Source organism: Wasmannia auropunctata, unplaced genomic scaffold (assembly GCF_000956235.1).
Source record: "Wasmannia auropunctata unplaced genomic scaffold, wasmannia.A_1.0 LD335974.1, whole genome shotgun sequence".
Lineage (NCBI taxonomy): Eukaryota > Metazoa > Arthropoda > Insecta > Hymenoptera > Formicidae > Wasmannia > Wasmannia auropunctata.
The window spans coordinates 30,060-50,469 of NW_012026916.1; the positions used below are offsets into that span (position 1 = coordinate 30,060).

The following is a 20,410-nucleotide window of genomic DNA, read 5'->3' on the forward strand; positions in this document are numbered from 1 at the left end:
TTATAAGTTTTTATTTTTACGTATTTATACTATTTATTTAGGTTTGAATTATGTATATTTATATATTATTTATTCTTTTAGCTATATTGCAATTCATTATTTTGTTGTTGTATTAAAATTACGATATTTTAATAAAAAGGAATATAATGTTTGTTTTATTTAAGAGATTATAAATATTTGTAAAAATGTTTATTTATGTGAGATTATTGAAATTGGCAGTAAATCCTTCTGGCGCCATTTAAATATAAAATAATAAATAACTTCGTATTTAATTATATTTTGCATTTAACCCGCGATTCCGCTTACATTGATGATTTTGATACTAAGAAATTAAAGCCATTAAAGAGATAGAGAAAAGCGAAACATAAAATGGTTACAAAAGCTAGATTCTTTTCAATTTCTGTCATCAAATTTTGTTAATAAATTTTGTTATATTTCTGCCGACACAAAATTGTAACAGACACTTTACAATCTATTTTCGCAGACAGATTTTGCTATTGCGGGAAAGAAGTGATAAATGTAAAATAACGATACTAAAGGATGTTCCTCAAAAAGATGTAATCTCTTATCGGTTTTAAGAAAGCAGCCATGTATTGCAGTTCTACCGCATCATAATTTGCTCTTTTTATTTTCTTTTTCTTCGTAAGTGTATACATATTTCTTGGTAGATCGTTCCTTTGACGTATACAAATCTTAGAATCGTCGAAGTTGTCAAAACGGTCTTTCTTTAGCTAAGCTTTTTTCGTCGTATATATGTATAATTTCTGTGTTGTTCCATATTTGCTTTAATTAATCGGACAGTCTTGATTTTTCGCAATTCTATCTGCGCGATGGATTAACACATTAACATTTATTCTCTCCAAAATGGTTTGTATCGCATTTGTTTAACCGACAGTTTTGCGATTGCGATTGCGATTAAATTTGCAATAAAATGATACACGCATGCTCTCCTCCTGCAATATTATTTCACCTCGTGCTTGTTCTAACTACTCCAACATCTCTCATTCTGTCGAAGGCAGATGAATCGTTGAGAAGATTGATGACGATGTTTAAATTATATCAATATTTAAATATATAAATTATAAACTGAGAATCCGATATTATAGAATGTATAACACTTTCTCCTCAATTCATCCATCTTTCGTAGAATGACGTTATATGATATCGAATTGCGATATACTTCGCGTAAACTCTTTAATTCTCCGAGATGAGCGCGAATTTCGAACGCGCAAATCTCGAAAAATTATCTCATCTGATCATCTGATCTCGTTTATATACATAATTACGTCTACGCAATAACTCGTTATAAAGTAACAAGAGACATACGTCATGAATTTTCTTGAGATTCCTACAAGACTTAGTCCCAACTGTCTTAAAAACAACCGCAAGAATAATTCTAAGCAAGTCTTTGTCTCTCTTAATTTTATTAAAAGTAAAGGGGAAAAGAAGAACGTTGCGCGTCGCCTGGTTCCGTTTGCTTTTTTATTTTGGCGTGATCGGAAGTGTCGCTCGATTGGGACGATTAACCAGTTTAAGGCCGGTCTACATAAATCGCAACACGCAAAACGCAATTCGCAAACGCGAACGCAAGATGACGTTTCTCTCTTTCTTTCTTTTTTTTTATGTTTCTTTCTTTTTTTTTCTCTCTGCGTTTGCGAATTGCGTTTTGCGTGTTGCGACTTATGTAGACCGGCCTTTATACTCTTCGTGGCAGAAATCAATGTAAGCGTACTCGGTTAACGATCAGTCTCACGTTACGGGAGAGATCTGCGAAAGGAAACCGAATCTCCGGCGAGAAGCCTACAGTTTTCTCGATCGCTCTATATGCTATACGATTCTCGATCTTGTCTGTTGCGGACACACTACTCTCTGTGCACGTGGTATTTCATAATCGTTAGCGTATGTTACGATCACATCGATAAGTGTCGTTTCTCAACGAGCAGTTATTTACATAGTTAAGGCGCTAGCCGCTTCTTATTCGGATAATCGATTCGTAAATACTATCTGTTATAGCGCACAATTACGTTCAATTAGAATTAGAGAAAGGAGCACGCGTAAGCCCTCTTTATCTTCCCAATAAAGTCTTCGTTTTTTTTTTCTTTATGTGACGTTCTTAATACTATACGATTTCTAATCAAGTTGGCATTATTCGAAAAATCGTTTATGCAATGGAGAGCCGGTTTTGTAGTTGAATTGCGTGAAATGGAGTCGAATCGGAGCACTTTCGAATATTTCAAATTGAGATAGGAATTTGAGAATCAATTTTTGACTGCCAAAATTACGAATTCAATTTTATTTCGAATAAATGCCTATCATTAGTTTCGAATTAATTGACCTATTTCTTACGGGGGGAGAAGGGGATAACGTGTAACACTGCGGCCGTTGCAGCGTTTTTTAAATCTTTTAAAACGCAATATTCATTACCGCGAATAGACGGTCATTTCTACAGTCATACATAGAACAGCTCGGTAATAAATAGATCGCACTAGTGAAGCGGAGGTACTCGTATGGAAGTTGGCGTTCACCCTGTATATATATCAGTAATTGGTCGTCGCGAAAATAATGGATCGGTCAATCAGACTTTTTTTTTTATCGTAATCACGTTTCGTACGGTGAGACAATGTAATTGTAAATCGTAATTCGGTGATAGAAAGAATAAATGCTATCAAAAACCGTTACAGTTAATCATCGAATGTTTCCGTTACTTCTTGATTGCTTAATTGTGTGTATATTGCCGACGGGATTTGGTGTTTTTTTTTTCTCGAAATTCGGCGTTTATATGTATATATATCGTACGTGGCACATACAGGATAATATACGAAGGCCATGTTTTGTATATAATAACGGCAGTATTTGGTGCAACGCAGATCAGTTATATCGAGACGCCTCTTTGACACAAATGGACCTGAGAGAATCTCTCTTTTACCACTCGTCTATTTCCATTCAAAATTAAATTGTCCTTCACATTAAAATTTTTGTTCAACGGGGCGACGGATGGTTTTGAGAAGAGATGGTTTGACATCTCTTTCTAAATAACGTTAAATCGTCCGGTGAAGATACCAAGTCGAACCAGCGAATCTCGATCATACATGTATAGTGAATTCTTGTCTTTCTTGCTCCTTCCTTTGCTGGTATCTGTAACAGATAATACATATGTCCTTGAAAATATTTAATTTGATTCATTATCTCTCTCTCTCTATCATTAATTCTTATCTCATATTCCGAAGACGATTACATTATATAGTAATTTCCCGCAAACAAGTCAATATTTAAAATTGATTTAAAGAATGTTTTATACCTCGTCTTGAATATTTGATATTAATTACCTCGATAAGCAAAGGCTTTATTAAATTATAATCTACTTAATGTACTATTATCAGGGTTGCCACAGACCTTGAAAACCGGGAAAACCTGGAAAAGTCAGGGAAGTTTAAATTGGTCGGGGAAAGATATAAAAGAGGAATTTTAACTTTGCTCACAATTTCCTTAAAGGGATCATTTGTTTTATTGACAAAACTCAATAATTTCTGTACAATGTTTTTGTATGTACATACTGCTTTTTATTTGAAAATTCTTTTTCAGAATTAAACTATAGACAATAATAGAATGAAATGATTTTGTATAAAAATCGAACACATTTTTTAAAATTACGATTTTGTTCAGGACTTCTCTCTGTCTTCTCGCTAAATATTCAGAATATTTAGCAATATTAAAGAAATGTCTATAGGAATCTTTTTACTTTTACTGAGTTTTTGTCTGGTCCCCAAGCAACGGAAAATTCAGTTATATCAAAGGAATTTTTTTCTGTAACTTAATGCATGATATCAGTCAAAGCAATAAAGTGATGTTAATAATAATTTATTGGCCTAAATTTGCATTTGGAATTATATTATGTTATTAAACTTCTAAATTTATGTTGCTTCTAATAATATAAGTTACCTTTCTTATAATTTCCCTTTCTCGTATCTTCTAAACATAAAAATTTAGAATTATATATTTGATACTGATCATGGAAAATTTTCCACAGTGTCTGGAAATCATGGAAAAGTCAGGGAATTTCAAAATTCATTTTTTGTGGCAATCCTGATTATTATAATATATGAAAAAATATTATACTATTGATATTATATGAAAAATGTCAGTGTTTAAACAATTTTTCTTCGTCAGATTCTACCGTATAGCAACAATCGTCAAGACATCCTATATACAAACAAATAAATTTCCGGGGACTAGATCGGGGTCTCAGCTGCTTGGTACACTCGGCATGCCTGTTTACGGAGACTAGGACTCGTGCCGATACCTAGCGAGCATAGATTCGACGGCCTCGATCGGAAGTCTGCCCAAACTGCCGCCGTGACGGGTCCCGGCTGATAAACCTTGCCATTCGCGATCGCGTTCGCGATCACGATCACGGTCGCACTCCACGTCGCTCAATTCGCGGCTGTCACTGAACCCGCTTGGCGGCAATAGTGTCATATCCTCCACCGAACTGTCAAACAGATCAGTGGATACATTTGTCGAGTCAGAAGAAGAACCTTTCTTTAAAGCTTGGTGACACCGTCACCTGAATTAAGAAACTGATGAAACGCAGCTCTAATTCACAATCCGTTTCGTAATCAAATCTCTTATTCGTAAAGTAATATTTTACATTGATGATTACAACAAATTAATCATCATCAACAATATCTTTGACGTTATTTAAATATATAGGTATAGGGTAAGGTTGTACATATAACACACACACACACAACACATCTTTTATACGTGTAAGGATAATTATTTCGTCGAGCTTGTGAAGGCTTACAATTAGTTACGTTTTTTTTCTAGAAAATGCGATTATTTTCTTATGTATAACAGCGATTGTTAGAAGCAATTCTTAAATGTTTGGTATCCTTTATCGTATAAAATATGAGGCTCCAGAATGAAGCGCAATGATGTGAACATTCAATGTATCATACATTAGGTATTATAAAACATACACAATCAAAACATGTATTTTCAGAGTACATGTCACTCTCAGTATAATTATAAAATAAATGTTTGTCATGTTCTTAAAAAAATTCTAACTGTTAAATGATTCGTGTCGTTGCGCTTCATTTTTGCGTCGATGTGAAAACGATGAGAGGCCGATATCGAATAGTCAAGACTGAGTGCTATGTGGAAACAAACAAACCTTGGCTACCTGCGAGTAGACCGGCTCGGCTGTCGGCTTCGTCGTCTCGCGAGTGAGGGTGAGCCTTCGTTGTTAGATTCCGTACTCGATTCGACGCCTCGCGAAAATACATCTGTAAAGAATCACGTCGTTATACAGGATTATGTGCGGGTTTATTCGCGTACACAGTCGATTTGTTTGACAATTATTTTCGAGATTTCTTTTATCCGCATAAACAGGGTTGGATAAATTAATTTTTGTTTTAACTAAGTTAAGTTAAAGTTAACAGTCTTAAAGATTTAACTTGGTTGAGATACGAATTAGTCTACAATAAAATTAATTGAATTAAAAGTTAAGTTAATAAAAAAAGTAATTAAAAAGTTAAATGTTAAATTTTTTTCATTTCATCATTTTAGAGTTTCTAAATAAAGTGTATATTTGTTATACTTATTTCTGTCGAGCCACGGAAAAAGGATTGATTTCGAAGGACTTCTTTCAACATGATTTGATGCATAGAAGTAACTGTTCCGCGAACAGTGATTCCTTACCGCGGCCAGACCATATTTATTATATCATAACAATTGCCTTGATGTGTTCTCAAATTTGAGTTTGAAGACGTCAATGCAGATATGTATTTTATTTTGGATTTACAAGAAGTCCTAAATATGTAACTTCAAGAAATTTGGTTCGAAAGTTAATAGTTACCGATAAAATGTAACTAAATTATGTTAAAAGTTAAGAGTCATAAATGTAACTAACAAGTTTAGTTAAAATTATTTAACTTTTTAATTTAACTTTTATCATTTTAACTAGGCACTATCCAACCCTGGCAATAAAATTGTGAGAGTAAGAATACATAAATTGTACCTCTACAAGGCTTTACTGGCACTCTATAGCTAGGCCCGGCGCATTCGCCGCAAGGGCTTCCGGACGTGTCGCTCCCGGAGCCTTGTCGACTCGATCGCAGCTTGCTCTCGGCTTCCGCGATGCTCGGAAAGTAGCGTTGCTTGTGCCACCTTGGTGTTTTCGACCTGCGCGTCAAAGAACACCAGAAAGAGGAAGAGAAGAGGAGGAAAACGAAGGCGCAAACGGGAAATGGAACGGTTTCACGAAGAGCCAAGAGTTTAAGAAGCGACGGAGGAAGCCAGTTACCTTTCAAACTCCACGCTGGATCTCTCGTAATCGATCGTATTGATGTCCTCGTTCTCCAAGTGACCAAACGTCTTGAACTGCATCGTGTAATCGAGCGTCGCAGTTGTGACCGAACGATTCTCTCTTCCGGGAACGCTAAACGTGGCGTACGGACTTATCTCGTACATTTCTGCGAGGAGTGACAGAGCACACGTGAAGCTGCGTTTACGTTACGCACGAATAATTGCACGAGTCATTGTCCCGCGAACACACATACCAGATCCGTGATCGGCGGACTTGTGATTTTCTTGTTTCACGGGCGAGCTAGTGTACACCTGATGATTACGTCTGTTATCTCGTTCAGCCGTCGATTTGAGTTGTACGGTCGACATACAACTGGACAAGTGATGATGCTGTTGCTGATGCTGTTGTTGTTGAACTATCCCTAATCCAGCTTGCTGTTGCTGCTGTTGGCCTGGTAATATCTCGCCTAAATAGTTCGCTCTGTCGAAAAATAACGTTGAAAGAGCAATTAATTAAGAAGAATCTAACTGTGACCGAGTAATAATCCTGGTGAAAAAATTTTCATATTTTAAATTTATAAAGTTTTTGAAAAATATCTTAAATTTCTTCAGATTTTGTAAGTTTTTTAAAAATTATAGAATGAGAAATCTGAGTATATTTCAGAATTCCCGTATATAAAAAATTCTAGAAAAGATGTGATTTTCTCAGCATTTCTGAAAAGTGTTCCAATTCGTACATTGAAAAGTCTGAGAAATTTTTAAAAAGTTATAAAATTATACAAAAATTTTGGAAAATTCTAAAAAAATTATACGAAGCATTCTAAAAAAAATCACCAGGGAAATAAATAAAGTTGTAGAAATAGAGTTTCGAAAGGAAGTATTTCGCTTTACCTGCCGCTACGTTTAAGCATGACATATCCCAGGATAACCGCGGAAACAATTAAAATGATTGCACAGATGAGCGGTACGATGACATATAGAACTTTGTGATTAGGCACGGTCTTCTTGATCTCGTCCTCCATTATCAAGTCGTTGGGCGGACCGATACTGACTCCGCTTAACGTGGTCGTGGCAAACTCCATTTGGGTCTGAGTCGAGCCAGCGTCGTTGTGAGCCGTTAAACGCAAACTGTACCACGATGCCGTTTTTAAATCACGAATTACGACGTTATCGGTTGCCCTACTGGCCACCAAAATCCACGGTTCCGTATTGATTCGTCTCCGATACTCGACGGTGTAATATTGAATGGAACAGCCTCCGTTAGGCCAAGATAATAAATTCAACTTCACCGACGTGCCGTTTGCCGAAATAATATCTCTCTCTTTAGGCAATAGAGGCGCTAGAATTGGAAAAGATAGAGGGAAGCTTAATAATTGTTGTTTCAAGGAAGAAAGTTTGTATAGTTAATCAACACTTGAATTCGATTCTAAGTCAAATCGATCAGATCTTATGGCTTATTTTAATTTCTCATCTCAGAATATCTTATTTACCAGTGCCCTTCGTTGTTGCGCTGATTAGTGGACTCGGATCGCCGGTATCGACACGATTATGTGCTGTTAAATGCGCTAAGTAGGAAGAACCACATTTTAATCCAGAGAGCACGAATTCCGTCTGCTCAGGAGACAAGGCAATTTCTTCCCATCCGCCCTGATCCCTCTTGTAGCTTAACACGTATCCTAAATAAAAAAGAAAAGAAAAGAGTAGTTTACTAAAATCTACATACGTGACATGCCATGCTTTGCTTTTTTTGATACCTTGTATCGTGGCACCGCCGTTGTCAGGATGGTTCCAACGGAATCTGATACTGTTTGTTGTTGTATATTGCAATTCTAACGACGGTGCTCTGGGCGGCATCACTACGACTAACGAATACGTGATGGAGTCGTCGCCGAATAAATTACTAGCTGAACAAGTGTAATTTCCTGCGACTGATTGCTCCAATCCTAAAAGATGATCAGAAACATTACCATAATAATAATAATTTATAAATATTAATTTTACACTTGTCTAGACTAGATATAGTGATTCCGCGAGTAGCGGGATAAATAAATTAAAAAAGTAATATATAACACCTACCGCGTATATTAAGATGCCCGTCGTGTGTAAGCTCGTAATGTCTGCCTGTGCTGATTTGATTGTTTTTGTATGTCCAGATAGGTCGTGGCGTAGGATTTCCAACCACTAAACACGACAGCGTGACCGATGATTTTACAGCTCTTCTTAATACTTGCGAGAACGACGCCACTCTAGCGGGAGCTACGGAATAAATTTTATACTCTTATGATTATACGACGGACAAGTTTAACGAGAATACAAGTATAAGTCAATCGTATTTGACAAAGTCTATCATATGCAATAATTAAATTAAAATTCTAAATACTGAAATCTTGCATTCAGATTTTCCGATATGTTATTCACAAGCACCTCTGGTATTCGTTGTTTGCGTAACTATGGTGGTTCGTTCGCCTTCTCCGAGACCGGTCGTTGCCGACACCCAGAACTCGTACAATTGCCTAAAGGGATTAGAAATCGATTCGTAGAAAGCGATTTGTAAGAAAATTACATGATTACTGTAGCACGATGTAATACCTTTCCACTAGATCTCGTAATTCCATCGTAAGGGTATCCGTAGGCGACGATGGCGGTTCGAGCATCGTGTGGGCGTTGTGACTTTTGGAGCCAGTTTCTCTGCTGTACACAGTGTATTTCGAGACATTTCCGTTAGGTTGCAACGGTGGCAACCAGGAAACCAATATACTTTCAGCCGTAAGGGCTAATGCTTTAATACCAGCGGGCGGACCTGGAACTGCAAAGGAAATGTCGGATTGTTTATTTTATAATTTGAGAGCTTAACAGTCTTTCTTATCCATCAAAATTGAATTAAACATCTTACCGTCCTCTTCAGTCATGCAGAAGATCGGTGGACTCAACGCTCCGTCACCCGCGCCCGTGTAAGCTAATACCTTGATGGAATAATTCGTGTACTTGTACAACGTGTGCAAGTAGGTGTCCATGCTGGAAGTTCTTTTAACTTCGCCAACCGTCGATATATCCACTGTGATAAGAAAAAAAAATTAATTCAATATTTAACAAATTGCCTTATAAGATCAATCTCTTGCAAACATTTCTTCTGTTCATCAATGTTCTAAAAGCGAGTGACTCACTGTTGTCAGTAGGAACCGGCCTGTAATAGACTTTATATCCTTGAATAATTCCGCCGTGCTGGTGAGGTGGAGGCGCACTCCAAGATACTTTGACGCTTTGGGAAGACAGTGGGACACATGTCACTTGAGTCGGTGGCGTTTCCGGTACTGCGAAAGCAAGGTGCGAATGGAGATTTATATATAAACATCTTATTATTGTTGCTTCGTTCGTATACAGATACGATTAATTCTCGTTCTTATTATACCTCCTTCTTGAGTAGTACCCACGATGGGAGCGCTAGCTGGTCCACTGGCTATGCTGTTGAAGGCTCTGATCGAAATGTCGTATTTGGTAAATTTTCTCAAACCAGTTAGCTGCACCTTCGTCGTCGCCCAACCATTTACGGTTAAGCTTTTACTTTGATTGACACCCGAAGTCGATGACGAATGTTCTGACCACGTCACTATGTATCCCAGCAAATCCCCGTTGCACGATTCTTTTGGAGGTGGCTAAAAATAAATAAATAAATAAATGTCGTATTTTAAAATTCCTTTTCAACTTTTTACATATACACGCAAAAAAATGACTTGGCATTATCAGCTAAATATCATAGAAGTTCGAACTTTGCTGTCATTGCTAAAAATTATCTATTAAAGATAAAATATACTTGTTGCGAGATACAATTTTATTAGGTAAAATAAAAACTTTAACAGAAGTAGCTGAGAAAGTGGGCTTTCAAAAAGAATGATTTTGCCAAAAAATTTAAAAGTTTTGCCAGATAATAGAATTGCCTCAATAGAATTAGCTAAACGTCATTTGATTTTAGCAGCAAATATTTTTTGCTGTAGCGTCTAAATTTTAACAAATAATAAATTTAGCAGTAACGATATTAGCTGTCCCTATTTTAAAGACACATATTAGCTGCCACGGCTATATTTTAGCTGCGTATTGGCCAATCCTTTCTTTGTGCGTGTACACTGAAAAAAGTAATCTTGCAATTATAGCAAGAATTATTTATGTTCGAAAAATTAGCTAAAACGGATAAGTGATTAGTAAACACTGTACAGATACCACATATGTTTTGTATTTAATCAATATAGATAACAGAGACAGAAATTATATCTGAACTATTTGTCAAATTGAGCAAAAAAATTTCTCTATGACATTTAATTAGTCCAGACTCCAATCATATTTGATTATGAGATCTATATTTTCTTGCATATATTCTTAGAATATTGCTGCTATAAATTCTACGTATGACAAACAATTTTTTAGCAGATACAAAAAACAGCGATATAATTTAAGTTAACATTTAGAATTCTAGCTGGAACAGCGAAACATTTCCCTGAGTGATAGATATAGAATATTTATTCACTTTAGCGATTTTACAGCCAAAAAAGGGAACTTGGTTTACATTTAAAACCTTAGAGTGATAGATATATAATTTAGTTTAAGAATATTAATGCTAAAGTTTCTAAATCGGCGTTACTTACTTGCCAACTAACCATAAGCTCTCCAGGCCCGGCGGACTGCACTTTGATGTTTTGCGGCGGTTCGGTAGGTGCTATTACAGATAACAATGTTATACAATACAGCAAAGCTTGATACGCGTTATACGATCACATTGTCATACGATCAAGGCGATTTACCTTCCTCCTGAGTCTTCGCTACGACAGATTCCGTGGGTCCGCTCGCGTCGATGGAGTTTATAGCGAATATCCTGAAGGTGTAGGTGACCGCCGGATGAAGACCACCGACCAGAGCTACCTCTTGGTCATCGCCGGTGGTTTCGAAAGGAGATAAGCCTAGAATTGATACAAGTTACGAGAAGGGAGGACGAATAGAGCCGCGCGATATCGATCGGAGCATATGGACATACCGTTTTGAGTCGGATGTATAGAATTACCGCTATTGGAGCTTCCTGGCGTGTACGTGACATTGTGCGTTTTAACGGGATTCCAATCATCGGTCATACCGTGGCTCAGCGAGCGGTATTGTATCACGTAATTTCTTATAGGGCTGTTTCCGTCGAAGGCTCGCTTCCATAATAACCGTATCGATCGGGAACCGATCTCTATTACTTCGAGTCCGGCTGGAGGATCCGGCCTCTCTGTAAAATACAAACGGGGATTTAGACGCGTCCTTGAGTCACACGTCGATTCGAGGACGCAGGTATTAATCAAAATTAACTTAGCTTAGCAGATCTGCGCGAAATTAAAAAGTTCAATGATAGAAATGTGTACTTTATACCTTGGACTGCTAAATAAATCAGATGCTCGCTTCTTCCGTAAGCGTTATCAGCGGTACATCTATAGACTCCGGAATCTTGACGATCGCTGTTTGCGATAGATAATTGGGATTTCAGGCCGTTGTCAGTCTTTATTTGACCGATGCTTAGTCTATGATTGCTCATATCCAATCGATCGCTGTTGTGCATCCATTGAACCTCTATAGGATTATCGCCGATCACAGTACAATCAATAGTCACGGATTCTCCACGGCGAATTGTTACATTTTTACTCTGAAACTCGAATCTCGCCGGTTCTGCAAAGATACAAATTATAAACAAATAATTAAAAAAAGTAATTTAGACTCGACCAAGGAACGAGCAAGATGTGACATGACATGAAATCACTAAGACACAATATAAAAGTTTTAGAAAATTTAATATCAAAACGTTTCGACTACACGGAGTCTTCCTCAGTTGATATAAATTGGTTATAAATAAATTAATAAAAACCATCAATAATTTAAATATTTAAATAAATTATTAAAAATCCATAGAATCAACTTAATTAATATTCCATGGATTGACTTACAATTAGTCAATATTATATTAATTCTATGAATTTTTAATAATTTATTTAAATGTTTAAATTATTGATGGTTTTTATTAATTTATTTATATATCAATTTATATTAACTGAGGAAGACTCCGTGTAGTCGAAACGTTTTGACATTAAATTTTCTAAAATTTTTATATTGTGTCTTAGTGATTTCATGTCACGTCACACCTTGCTCGTTCCTCGGCCGAGTCTAAATTACTTATTTGTTTGTTAAAAACACGAGCTGTAAATGTGTTTCTAATTTTAATAATTTTAAATTATAAGTTTTGATTTCATGCTTGTTTATATAATAGTAATAAAACTGTAATATTGTAATTTTCTATAATATCATTATCTAAAATGAAATTACTCGATAAAAATAAACTAATTAATCCTTGGAGATTTTAATTATTAAGAAAGTTGCAGAAACGCGCTTTTTTTATTATCAAAAATTATATTGGTTCTTTTTATTTAATTATGTTTAAAAAAATATACACATTCATGAAGCGTCGATAGACATCTTTATTGGATTTTCTTGCACTGCACTTAAATTTTCAGATTTTGCGTTTTATCCTTATCGTTAATTGATCTATTATACCTAATTTGAATACTAGCCGTATTCTTACCATGCACCGACACGTATATCACTTTGCTTAGTCCGGATCCGATGCCATTGTTAGCCCGACAAAGATAGTAACCCTCATCCTGCGGACCGGCGGAAGCCGTCCACAAAGACCCATTAGGCAATATCGTGAGTCTACCATCGGAACCATCGACCAGCGGCTGATAGTCGTTGGACGTTCTGCCCCTGGCACGTAGCCACGTGATACGCGGCGGTGGAAAACCTTTGGCCTCGCAATGGACATTTAACGGATTGCCCAAAAGCGTCGCCACGTCTAGCGGTTCGAATATCCATTGGGGCGGTACTTTTACCAAAAGTTCGGCCGTGTGGTTGACCTTCGCGGCGCTATTCGTAGCCACGCAGGTGTATTTGCCGCTGTGCCGCGACGACAGCTCCTTGAAGACGAGGAGGCTGAAAAACTCGGCGCCTCGCTCTTCGATCTACACGACCAAAAAACGATGATAAGAGAAAGTATGATTTATATGGGACATAAAGAGATATTTTGCACTATTTTTATTTAGAGAAGTAGAAAAGATACATCCCAGGCAACGCAAAGTCCGAAATTGGGACATAAGATGTTTTTTATATATCTCTTAAAGTCATCATAAAGTCTTATGATGATTTTGGACTTTGTGCTACCTGGAATAATTTTCGAAAGAGAGAGAGAGAGAGAGAGAGAGAGAGAGAGAGAGAGAGAGATCAGAGAGAAGAAAACTTGACAAATAAAAGATATTCTCCTCTGTATATTGTAAGGCTGTATAAAATCTCTGTTTTCTCATATATAATTTATGCTGTTTTAAAAATTTCCTCTTACTAAATTTCCATTTGTTTGAAGAACATTATTCACAAAGGCTGAATATCTTTCACAGGAGTTTTTATTTCTAGAAAATACATGTTTTTGTTTTCAAGAGGAGAAACTTTTTTGAAGAAAAATATAAAAAGATTGAAAATTTTAGATTTATAGATCATTTAATTTAAAACTACGTAATGATAATTTAATTTTAATTTATGCACATAAAATATGTGGTACTCGTATGTTTGCTTTGCATTTTTATCTTTTGTCGTTGAAGATACAGAAATTAAAGAGCGTAGAAATGATTGAATATTCTTCGTATAGAGCTGAACTCTGTGAAGTGAGAGATAATGCTTACGCGAAGGGAAGAAGGCAGTGGCTCGCCGTCTTTCAACCAGGAAATGTAGATTGGAAGATCGCCCGACGTTACGCTACAGGTCACTTGAGCACGACTGCCTTCTTGCGAATTTGCGGGAAAGTTGAAGGGACTCATTACTGGAGGACCTGCAAAGTACGCACAAACGGAAGAGAGTTACATGTTGCTATATTATACTGATACGTCCAAACCCCAAGATTCCTTTTTGTTTTGGGAGATATGGTAAAGTGAAGTGAAGCATGAAAGGACATCCTCACACAGATATCCTTTTGCAGGTCAACGCTCTGAAATGCGTGGCATGAATCGAACAAGTTAAGTATCTTACAAGTTTTTAGATGTAACTCAATGTTCTGAAAGGATACGATAACATTTTCTGTGAGTGCACTCATCAGTAAGTACTTTATTTTAAATAAAAAAACTTGATTTTTATTATTTGAAAGTGAACTTTGTATGCGATTTTGGATGACAGAGAATTGAAAACGAGATTTCCTTAAATAAAGAGAAAAATTATTATTATATATAATGTTATATATAATAAATTATATTATATATAATATATAATTTAATATATAAATCCTAATTTCTTCAAAAATTTTAGAAGCTAAATAATAATATGTATAATATGAAGTGAATAAATGTACGCGTGTTCAACGTTACATTTGTACGAAGGACACCAATTAGAATCTTGTTCAGAGAATTCCAGGGTTGGGTAGTGCCTAGTTAAAAAGATAAAAATTAAATTAAAAAGTTAAATAATTTTAACTTAATTTAGTTACGTTTTAGACTCTTAACTTTTAACTTAATTTAATTATATTTGATCGGTAACTATTAACTTTTGGTTTAACTTCCTTAAAATTTACATTTTTAGTACTTCTTATGTAAACCCAAGAAAAAATACACATTTGCGTTGATATCTTGAAACTCGAATTTGAAAACGCATATTGAGGCAAGTTAATATAATATAATAAATATAGTCTGACCACGGGAAGGAATCGCTGGACCTTCGTGGACTTTCTAATGTTGGAAAAAGTCCCTCGAAATCGTTTTTCTTTCTGCATTTCGATAGAAATAAGTATAACAAATATACACTTTATTTAGAAACTTTGAAATTATGAAATAAAAAAAATTTTAACAACTTTTAATTTAATAATTTTTAACTTTTTTATTAATTTAACTTTTAATTTAATTATTGTGAATCTTATTGTGAATTAACTTATAGCTTAACTAAGTTAAATTCTTAAGACTAACTGTTTAATTTAACTTAATTTTAAAAAATATTAACTTATCCAATCCTGGACATTTTAATCTTTCAATAGACTTTAATTGGATATTCTAATACCATTAAGAAATAAATAATTATATATCTATGCACGATGGGGAAAGAATCAGTCAAAAAATTTCTATATCTCTACTATAGGAGGGGGAAACAATTGGTAAAAAGTGCTGTAACACGAATAAAACAAAAAATGATTTATTAGGAAAATAATAAGATTTTCTTATATTTGGGCTAATAATTTATCGCTAATTGCTCCGATAAATGTCTTAATACTTTCGATACATTTTTTTGTGGTTAGAAATTAGGGATTCACTACAATTGGCACCGTTTATTTAAAACAAATCCATACAATTATAGGTAGTCAATTGCCTTCCAATTCTTCAAAATATATCATGCGTTTGTAATAATAATAATTATTGATTAATAATTTTAGAGTATCAGTGATTGTTTTTTTTTTTAACTAAGAATGTCTGCATGGTTCAGTTAGATTTATATAAAACAAAAAAAAACGTAGGGACTATTGCTTTCCCCGCTAATCAGTAACTGTACTTCCGCTCGGTTTCTATTCTCTTCCGCTGAAGAATGGTCCTATCGGCGATTGCGCGAAAGAAAGGAATCATGGGGTCTATAAGACGTAACAATATATAACGCCATAATACATATTGCAATCTTTTTCAAATTTATATTTTCCTGGCATTGATCCTTTCATACTAAAATTCGAGCGAGAAAAAAATGTTACAATATTTCTACCAAAAAATACCTTACTGTTATTAAATAGAAACTAAAAATATATTTGAAATGTGCTCAGAGGTATATGAATCTATTAATATCCACCCAATTAGTTCTACACTGTCCTGTCACGCCGACTACTTTTTGTTTTCACTTACTATTAACAGTCAGCAATATATCTCGATTGGCGGTCTCCCCGGAACTTGCCCGAACTATACACGTGTAAGTACCGGCGTCATTTGGGTCTACCGTGAGGATTGTAAGGTGGCCCTCGCTGTCGACCCGCTGCCTGATGTCAAAGGGCAACTCGGCACCACCTCTGGTCCATCCGACCGATGTGATCGGATATCCTGAGTAAGGACACGCTATTGTAATGTCGACACCGGCGATGGCGCGAACCGGGCCGATCGATCGGATGTACGGCGGTCCTATAAAAATGGTTTCTTCATTATAGAATTACCCCGATTTGAACTCGCTTTCACAGGCTGAATCAATTTCCGAGCTCACTCGAGACTCTCTTCCTTCTCTATCCCGATTAAAGTAGATCTATGCTACATAGTACTATCCTCGATAGTTTGCGGATATAACTTTAATAGAAGTCTGTTTAGCGCATCTGATTACGTCGATATAATGGAAATACAAATTTAGCCGCGAGTTTATTTGTGAGAAATGCTGTCGTATTTAAAAATAGTTTTCCATTCCAATGATTGTATTATATTTACACGTAATAATAAAATTGTTATCAGCATATCGTACCGTAAATATTCAGTCTAGCTTTGTGCTCGACAGTTGCCAGAGTGTTGGACGCCACACAAGCGTACAGGCCACCATCCTCGGCTCCCGCTGACGAAATGTTTAAGTGACTGATCACGTCACCGGATTGATCCACGTATTGGCCTATCGCGTATCTACGCGTATAGTTCCTGATTAGAAGATAGCGCGACATAATCGACCAATACATCAGAACATAGGTACGATCTACCTGTGCCCAGTCGCTATCTGGCTCAGTGGTTCACCGTCGAGTAGCCACGTAAAGGATGGCGTCGGTGAACCGGTAGCGGAACATCGCAGGGAGACCGGCGGGCCCGGTCGTAGCGCCTGCTCGATAAACGTGTACTGCAGTTCCGGTACCGTATCTAAAAATTTATTTTCAAAAATTCGGTTTTTAAAACGGGAACGCGGAGCCCGGTTCTTTCGGAAGAGAAATTTACATACAAAAAGCAAGAAAAAGTTAATATACGCAGAAGGTATACATGTACAAGTGTGTGTATACATATATGTGATTAGAATAGGTAGAAACGGCAAAATGAAAGTATGAAGATATAACGGATTTATTAAAAACGAATGATGCGCTTCGCTGACCTCCTAGTTTGAGTTCGGCGGTGGCCTGAGCATTTTCCTTGTCGCTCCTCACCAAACACTGATACATCCCTTTGTCCCTGCGACCAACGGAGCCTATCACGAGCACCAAGGGAGCCAACAATCTGATCCTCGTGTCCTGCGCGGTCAATACTGGCACACCGTCATGTAGCCACTCAACGCTCTCGACCGGATATCCTTCGACCGTACAGTTCATCGTGGCGGTCTCGCCGGAATTAATGACCTGCGAATTACGACAAGCGAATCTATATTTGTATATCTCGCAGTCGGACCGACTTGCGTTCATCTGTACGATTTTTCAGTTAATGTTTATGAATGTTCACTTTCTTAGCCTGCAATAAGATTAATATCCTCGAGGGAAGAGCTTTTGTTAAGTTAATAATGTATTTAATAGATATATGTTTATATTTAATATTTGCAATGTATTAATAGCGCGGTTAATCACACACATACATTATTTAACAATTGTTTTATCAAATATTAATTTTATATCGGAAAGAGTGAGAGAGAGAGAGAGATATATTGTTAATTATCGTAGACGTAATTATGATAAATATTATAGTTAACACAATTATATTTAGTTTAATCCAGTTTTCCATTACGCTATGATAAAAGTAGACTACTATGATCTTGATCTGTAAGTGGAATAAATAACTTTTACTAAACAATGTATATATACATATAGACATAAACTTAATAATTTTTCAAGATATAAAAGTTTTCTCTTTCTATCATATTGTTAATTCTTGAATTTTGAAAGAAATTCTTTTTGTGCACGGAAAGAACAATTTTGATGAATCCAGATCTGAAAATAATTTTTGTTCAATAGTCAAAATTATTTTGTGCGAAAGTCAAAATGTTTGCTAGAATATCAAAACGTTTTATAGCAATACTTATCAGTTTTAACATTCCAACAAATTATTTTGATGATTCAATAAAAAATTATTTTCAGATCTGTTTTTAGCAAAATGTTTAGGTCTTTCAACAAAATCGTTCTTTCCGTGTGGGTGACAAAGTTCTACCTATCTTTTTGTATTATTATGCTATTTTAGTCAAAACTAATATAAAATGGCATGCATTTAAGAGGGAAATTATCCGTCCGCATAAATCAGACTCGTACCTGCACACGCGGCTGAATCCGAGCGTTTAGCTTTGATGTGACTGACAAGTGCGTCTCCGCTCGTTGCTCGCCAAGCTGATTGCTGGCCCGGCAAACGTATCTTCCTGCGTCCTGCGCATCTACGCGACGAATTTGCATCAAGTCACCCCAAAGCTGGATACGGCCGAACGATTCCACCGGTATCGAGTGACCTGCAATAAGACACTCGGATGTATCTGTCCTCTAACGATCATGTCTGCAAAGTTATTTGCGTGATACGTTCAGCGTTAGATTAGATTCGCGTTGAATGTCGATAGTATTTCACAGAACAGCGAGAGAGAAAATCTCGATATCTTATAGCCTTTTTGATTGAAAAAAAAAAATAGAATCCTTATTCTTCTACGACTAACGTTCGATAGCGCCTCTGAATATAAATTATTATTATTAAATGAATATAAAGTATTATTAAAGAGTTACATTTATTAAGCGCTTTTTTTCTTTCTTCTTAACGATTCATTACACGACAACGTTGTTTAAACGTAATACAGTATCCACACTATCGAGAAATCGATGTTTGAACACAGCTGGTAGTTTGTTCGGCGTTACCGTTAACATAGCTTATTCGGTAAACATTCCCCTAATTAAACCAACCATTAACATCGCGATACCAGGTAAATTGCGGTGGCGGGCTTCCTTGCGCCGAGCACGTGAGGTGAACGTCGGAGCCGCTTTCGGCGGAAATAGCGATTTCAGATCGTTGCATCAATCGCGGCGGCGAGGAGCTGGTTGGCTCTGCAAATAAAACGGAGATAATGAATCTAAAGGAGACGGGCGAGAGTGGCAAGGAATAATCTCTCCCACAGCCACTCTATTATACAGCGGAATCCGCGGAAGTGAATTAAATTTTAATCCGGATCTTGATTTCATATTTATCTCGCAAAAGGGGTTTATCCGGTTACTGGCGGTTACCCGTGACGGTTAAGGTGGCAGGCTCGCTTTTTCTTCGTTCGCTGGTCAGGGCGTGCAGGGTTAAACACGAATACGTCGCTCTGCCGTCTTCCGGCCTGGCGGCCCTAATGTGAAGATCACCCTGCGAAGTAACTACGAATCTTCCGCCTGTGAACAAAATATATCAGGCCACATGTACACACCGGTCGATTTAATAATGTAGGTACAGCATGTCTCGGGCGTGCTATACCCGCGCATTCTGCGTCGGCTGCAGATTCTTTAGTAAGCTAACAAGTACCAAGTTTTCCTGTACCAAAAATTTTATTGAAAATTTGTCTCGCGGTATTTTTTAATAAACATATTATGGCCTATTTTCATAATATACAATTAACGAAAAAGTTATAAGTTAACTAAAACTTCAAAGTTAATTAAAACTAGAGATGTAAAAAAACATTAGAAAAAAAAGTGTTTTATTTCATTGAAAAAATACAAGTTTGGTTTTTTTCTAATTCCAATAGCACGACTCATTAATTGTAAATAGTAATTATATAATTATATAAGTAATTTTAATGTGGTCTACATTTAACTTTTACAAAAGGAGAATTTTTTCAATTCTTTTTCTAAACAGCTTGTCCTTAAATTGAATTTATTATAATTATTCATTGAAGTCTTTGCTTCAAAATATGTTTCAGAATCAATATATTGGCTTTCTCGTTCTGCATAAAGGTTAAAATGATGATCATTTAAATATATTATCTATAAAATAAAAAATGAAAAAATTATGTTTGTTAAATTTTAACGAGTTTAAGAATCTATATTATGAGTGACAAAAAATTTGTGGATTTGTTACACTTTGTGTAACAAACTTTACTTCTCTATTCAAATAGATTTGTATATATATATATATATATA

General features: G+C 36.0%; 1 protein-coding gene across 2 annotated transcripts in view; it reads right to left on the bottom strand.

Moving 5' to 3' along the window:
• Nucleotides 1-593: 593 nt before the first annotated feature.
• Nucleotides 594-20,410, bottom strand: part of LOC105454815 (Down syndrome cell adhesion molecule-like protein Dscam2) — a 120,462-nt gene continuing 100,645 nt past the window's right edge. The window contains exons 8-34 of one of the 2 annotated variants that reach the window (XM_011697704.1): nt 19,520-19,666; nt 19,202-19,342; nt 18,572-18,762; nt 17,434-17,674; nt 17,054-17,207; nt 16,828-16,979; nt 16,230-16,499; nt 14,049-14,194; nt 12,902-13,337; nt 11,701-11,994; nt 11,330-11,560; nt 11,100-11,255; nt 10,944-11,014; nt 9,716-9,959; nt 9,471-9,617; nt 9,200-9,361; nt 8,896-9,112; nt 8,731-8,819; nt 8,383-8,562; nt 8,061-8,249; nt 7,797-7,982; nt 7,198-7,645; nt 6,561-6,787; nt 6,305-6,473; nt 6,020-6,183; nt 5,174-5,285; nt 594-3,135 (exon numbers count right to left, since the gene is read on the bottom strand). In XM_011697704.1, the coding sequence (XP_011696006.1) occupies nt 5,179-5,285; nt 6,020-6,183; nt 6,305-6,473; nt 6,561-6,787; nt 7,198-7,645; nt 7,797-7,982; nt 8,061-8,249; nt 8,383-8,562; nt 8,731-8,819; nt 8,896-9,112; nt 9,200-9,361; nt 9,471-9,617; nt 9,716-9,959; nt 10,944-11,014; nt 11,100-11,255; nt 11,330-11,560; nt 11,701-11,994; nt 12,902-13,337; nt 14,049-14,194; nt 16,230-16,499; nt 16,828-16,979; nt 17,054-17,207; nt 17,434-17,674; nt 18,572-18,762; nt 19,202-19,342; nt 19,520-19,666 (5,159 nt within the window). In that variant the 3' untranslated portion in view covers nt 594-3,135; nt 5,174-5,178. Of the gene's footprint in view, nt 3,136-4,410; nt 4,490-5,173; nt 5,286-6,019; nt 6,184-6,304; nt 6,474-6,560; nt 6,788-7,197; nt 7,646-7,796; nt 7,983-8,060; nt 8,250-8,382; nt 8,563-8,730; nt 8,820-8,895; nt 9,113-9,199; nt 9,362-9,470; nt 9,618-9,715; nt 9,960-10,943; nt 11,015-11,099; nt 11,256-11,329; nt 11,561-11,700; nt 11,995-12,901; nt 13,338-14,048; nt 14,195-16,229; nt 16,500-16,827; nt 16,980-17,053; nt 17,208-17,433; nt 17,675-18,571; nt 18,763-19,201; nt 19,343-19,519; nt 19,667-20,410 lie in introns of those variants that run through there. The other variant, XM_011697705.1, reaches the window with a different exon arrangement.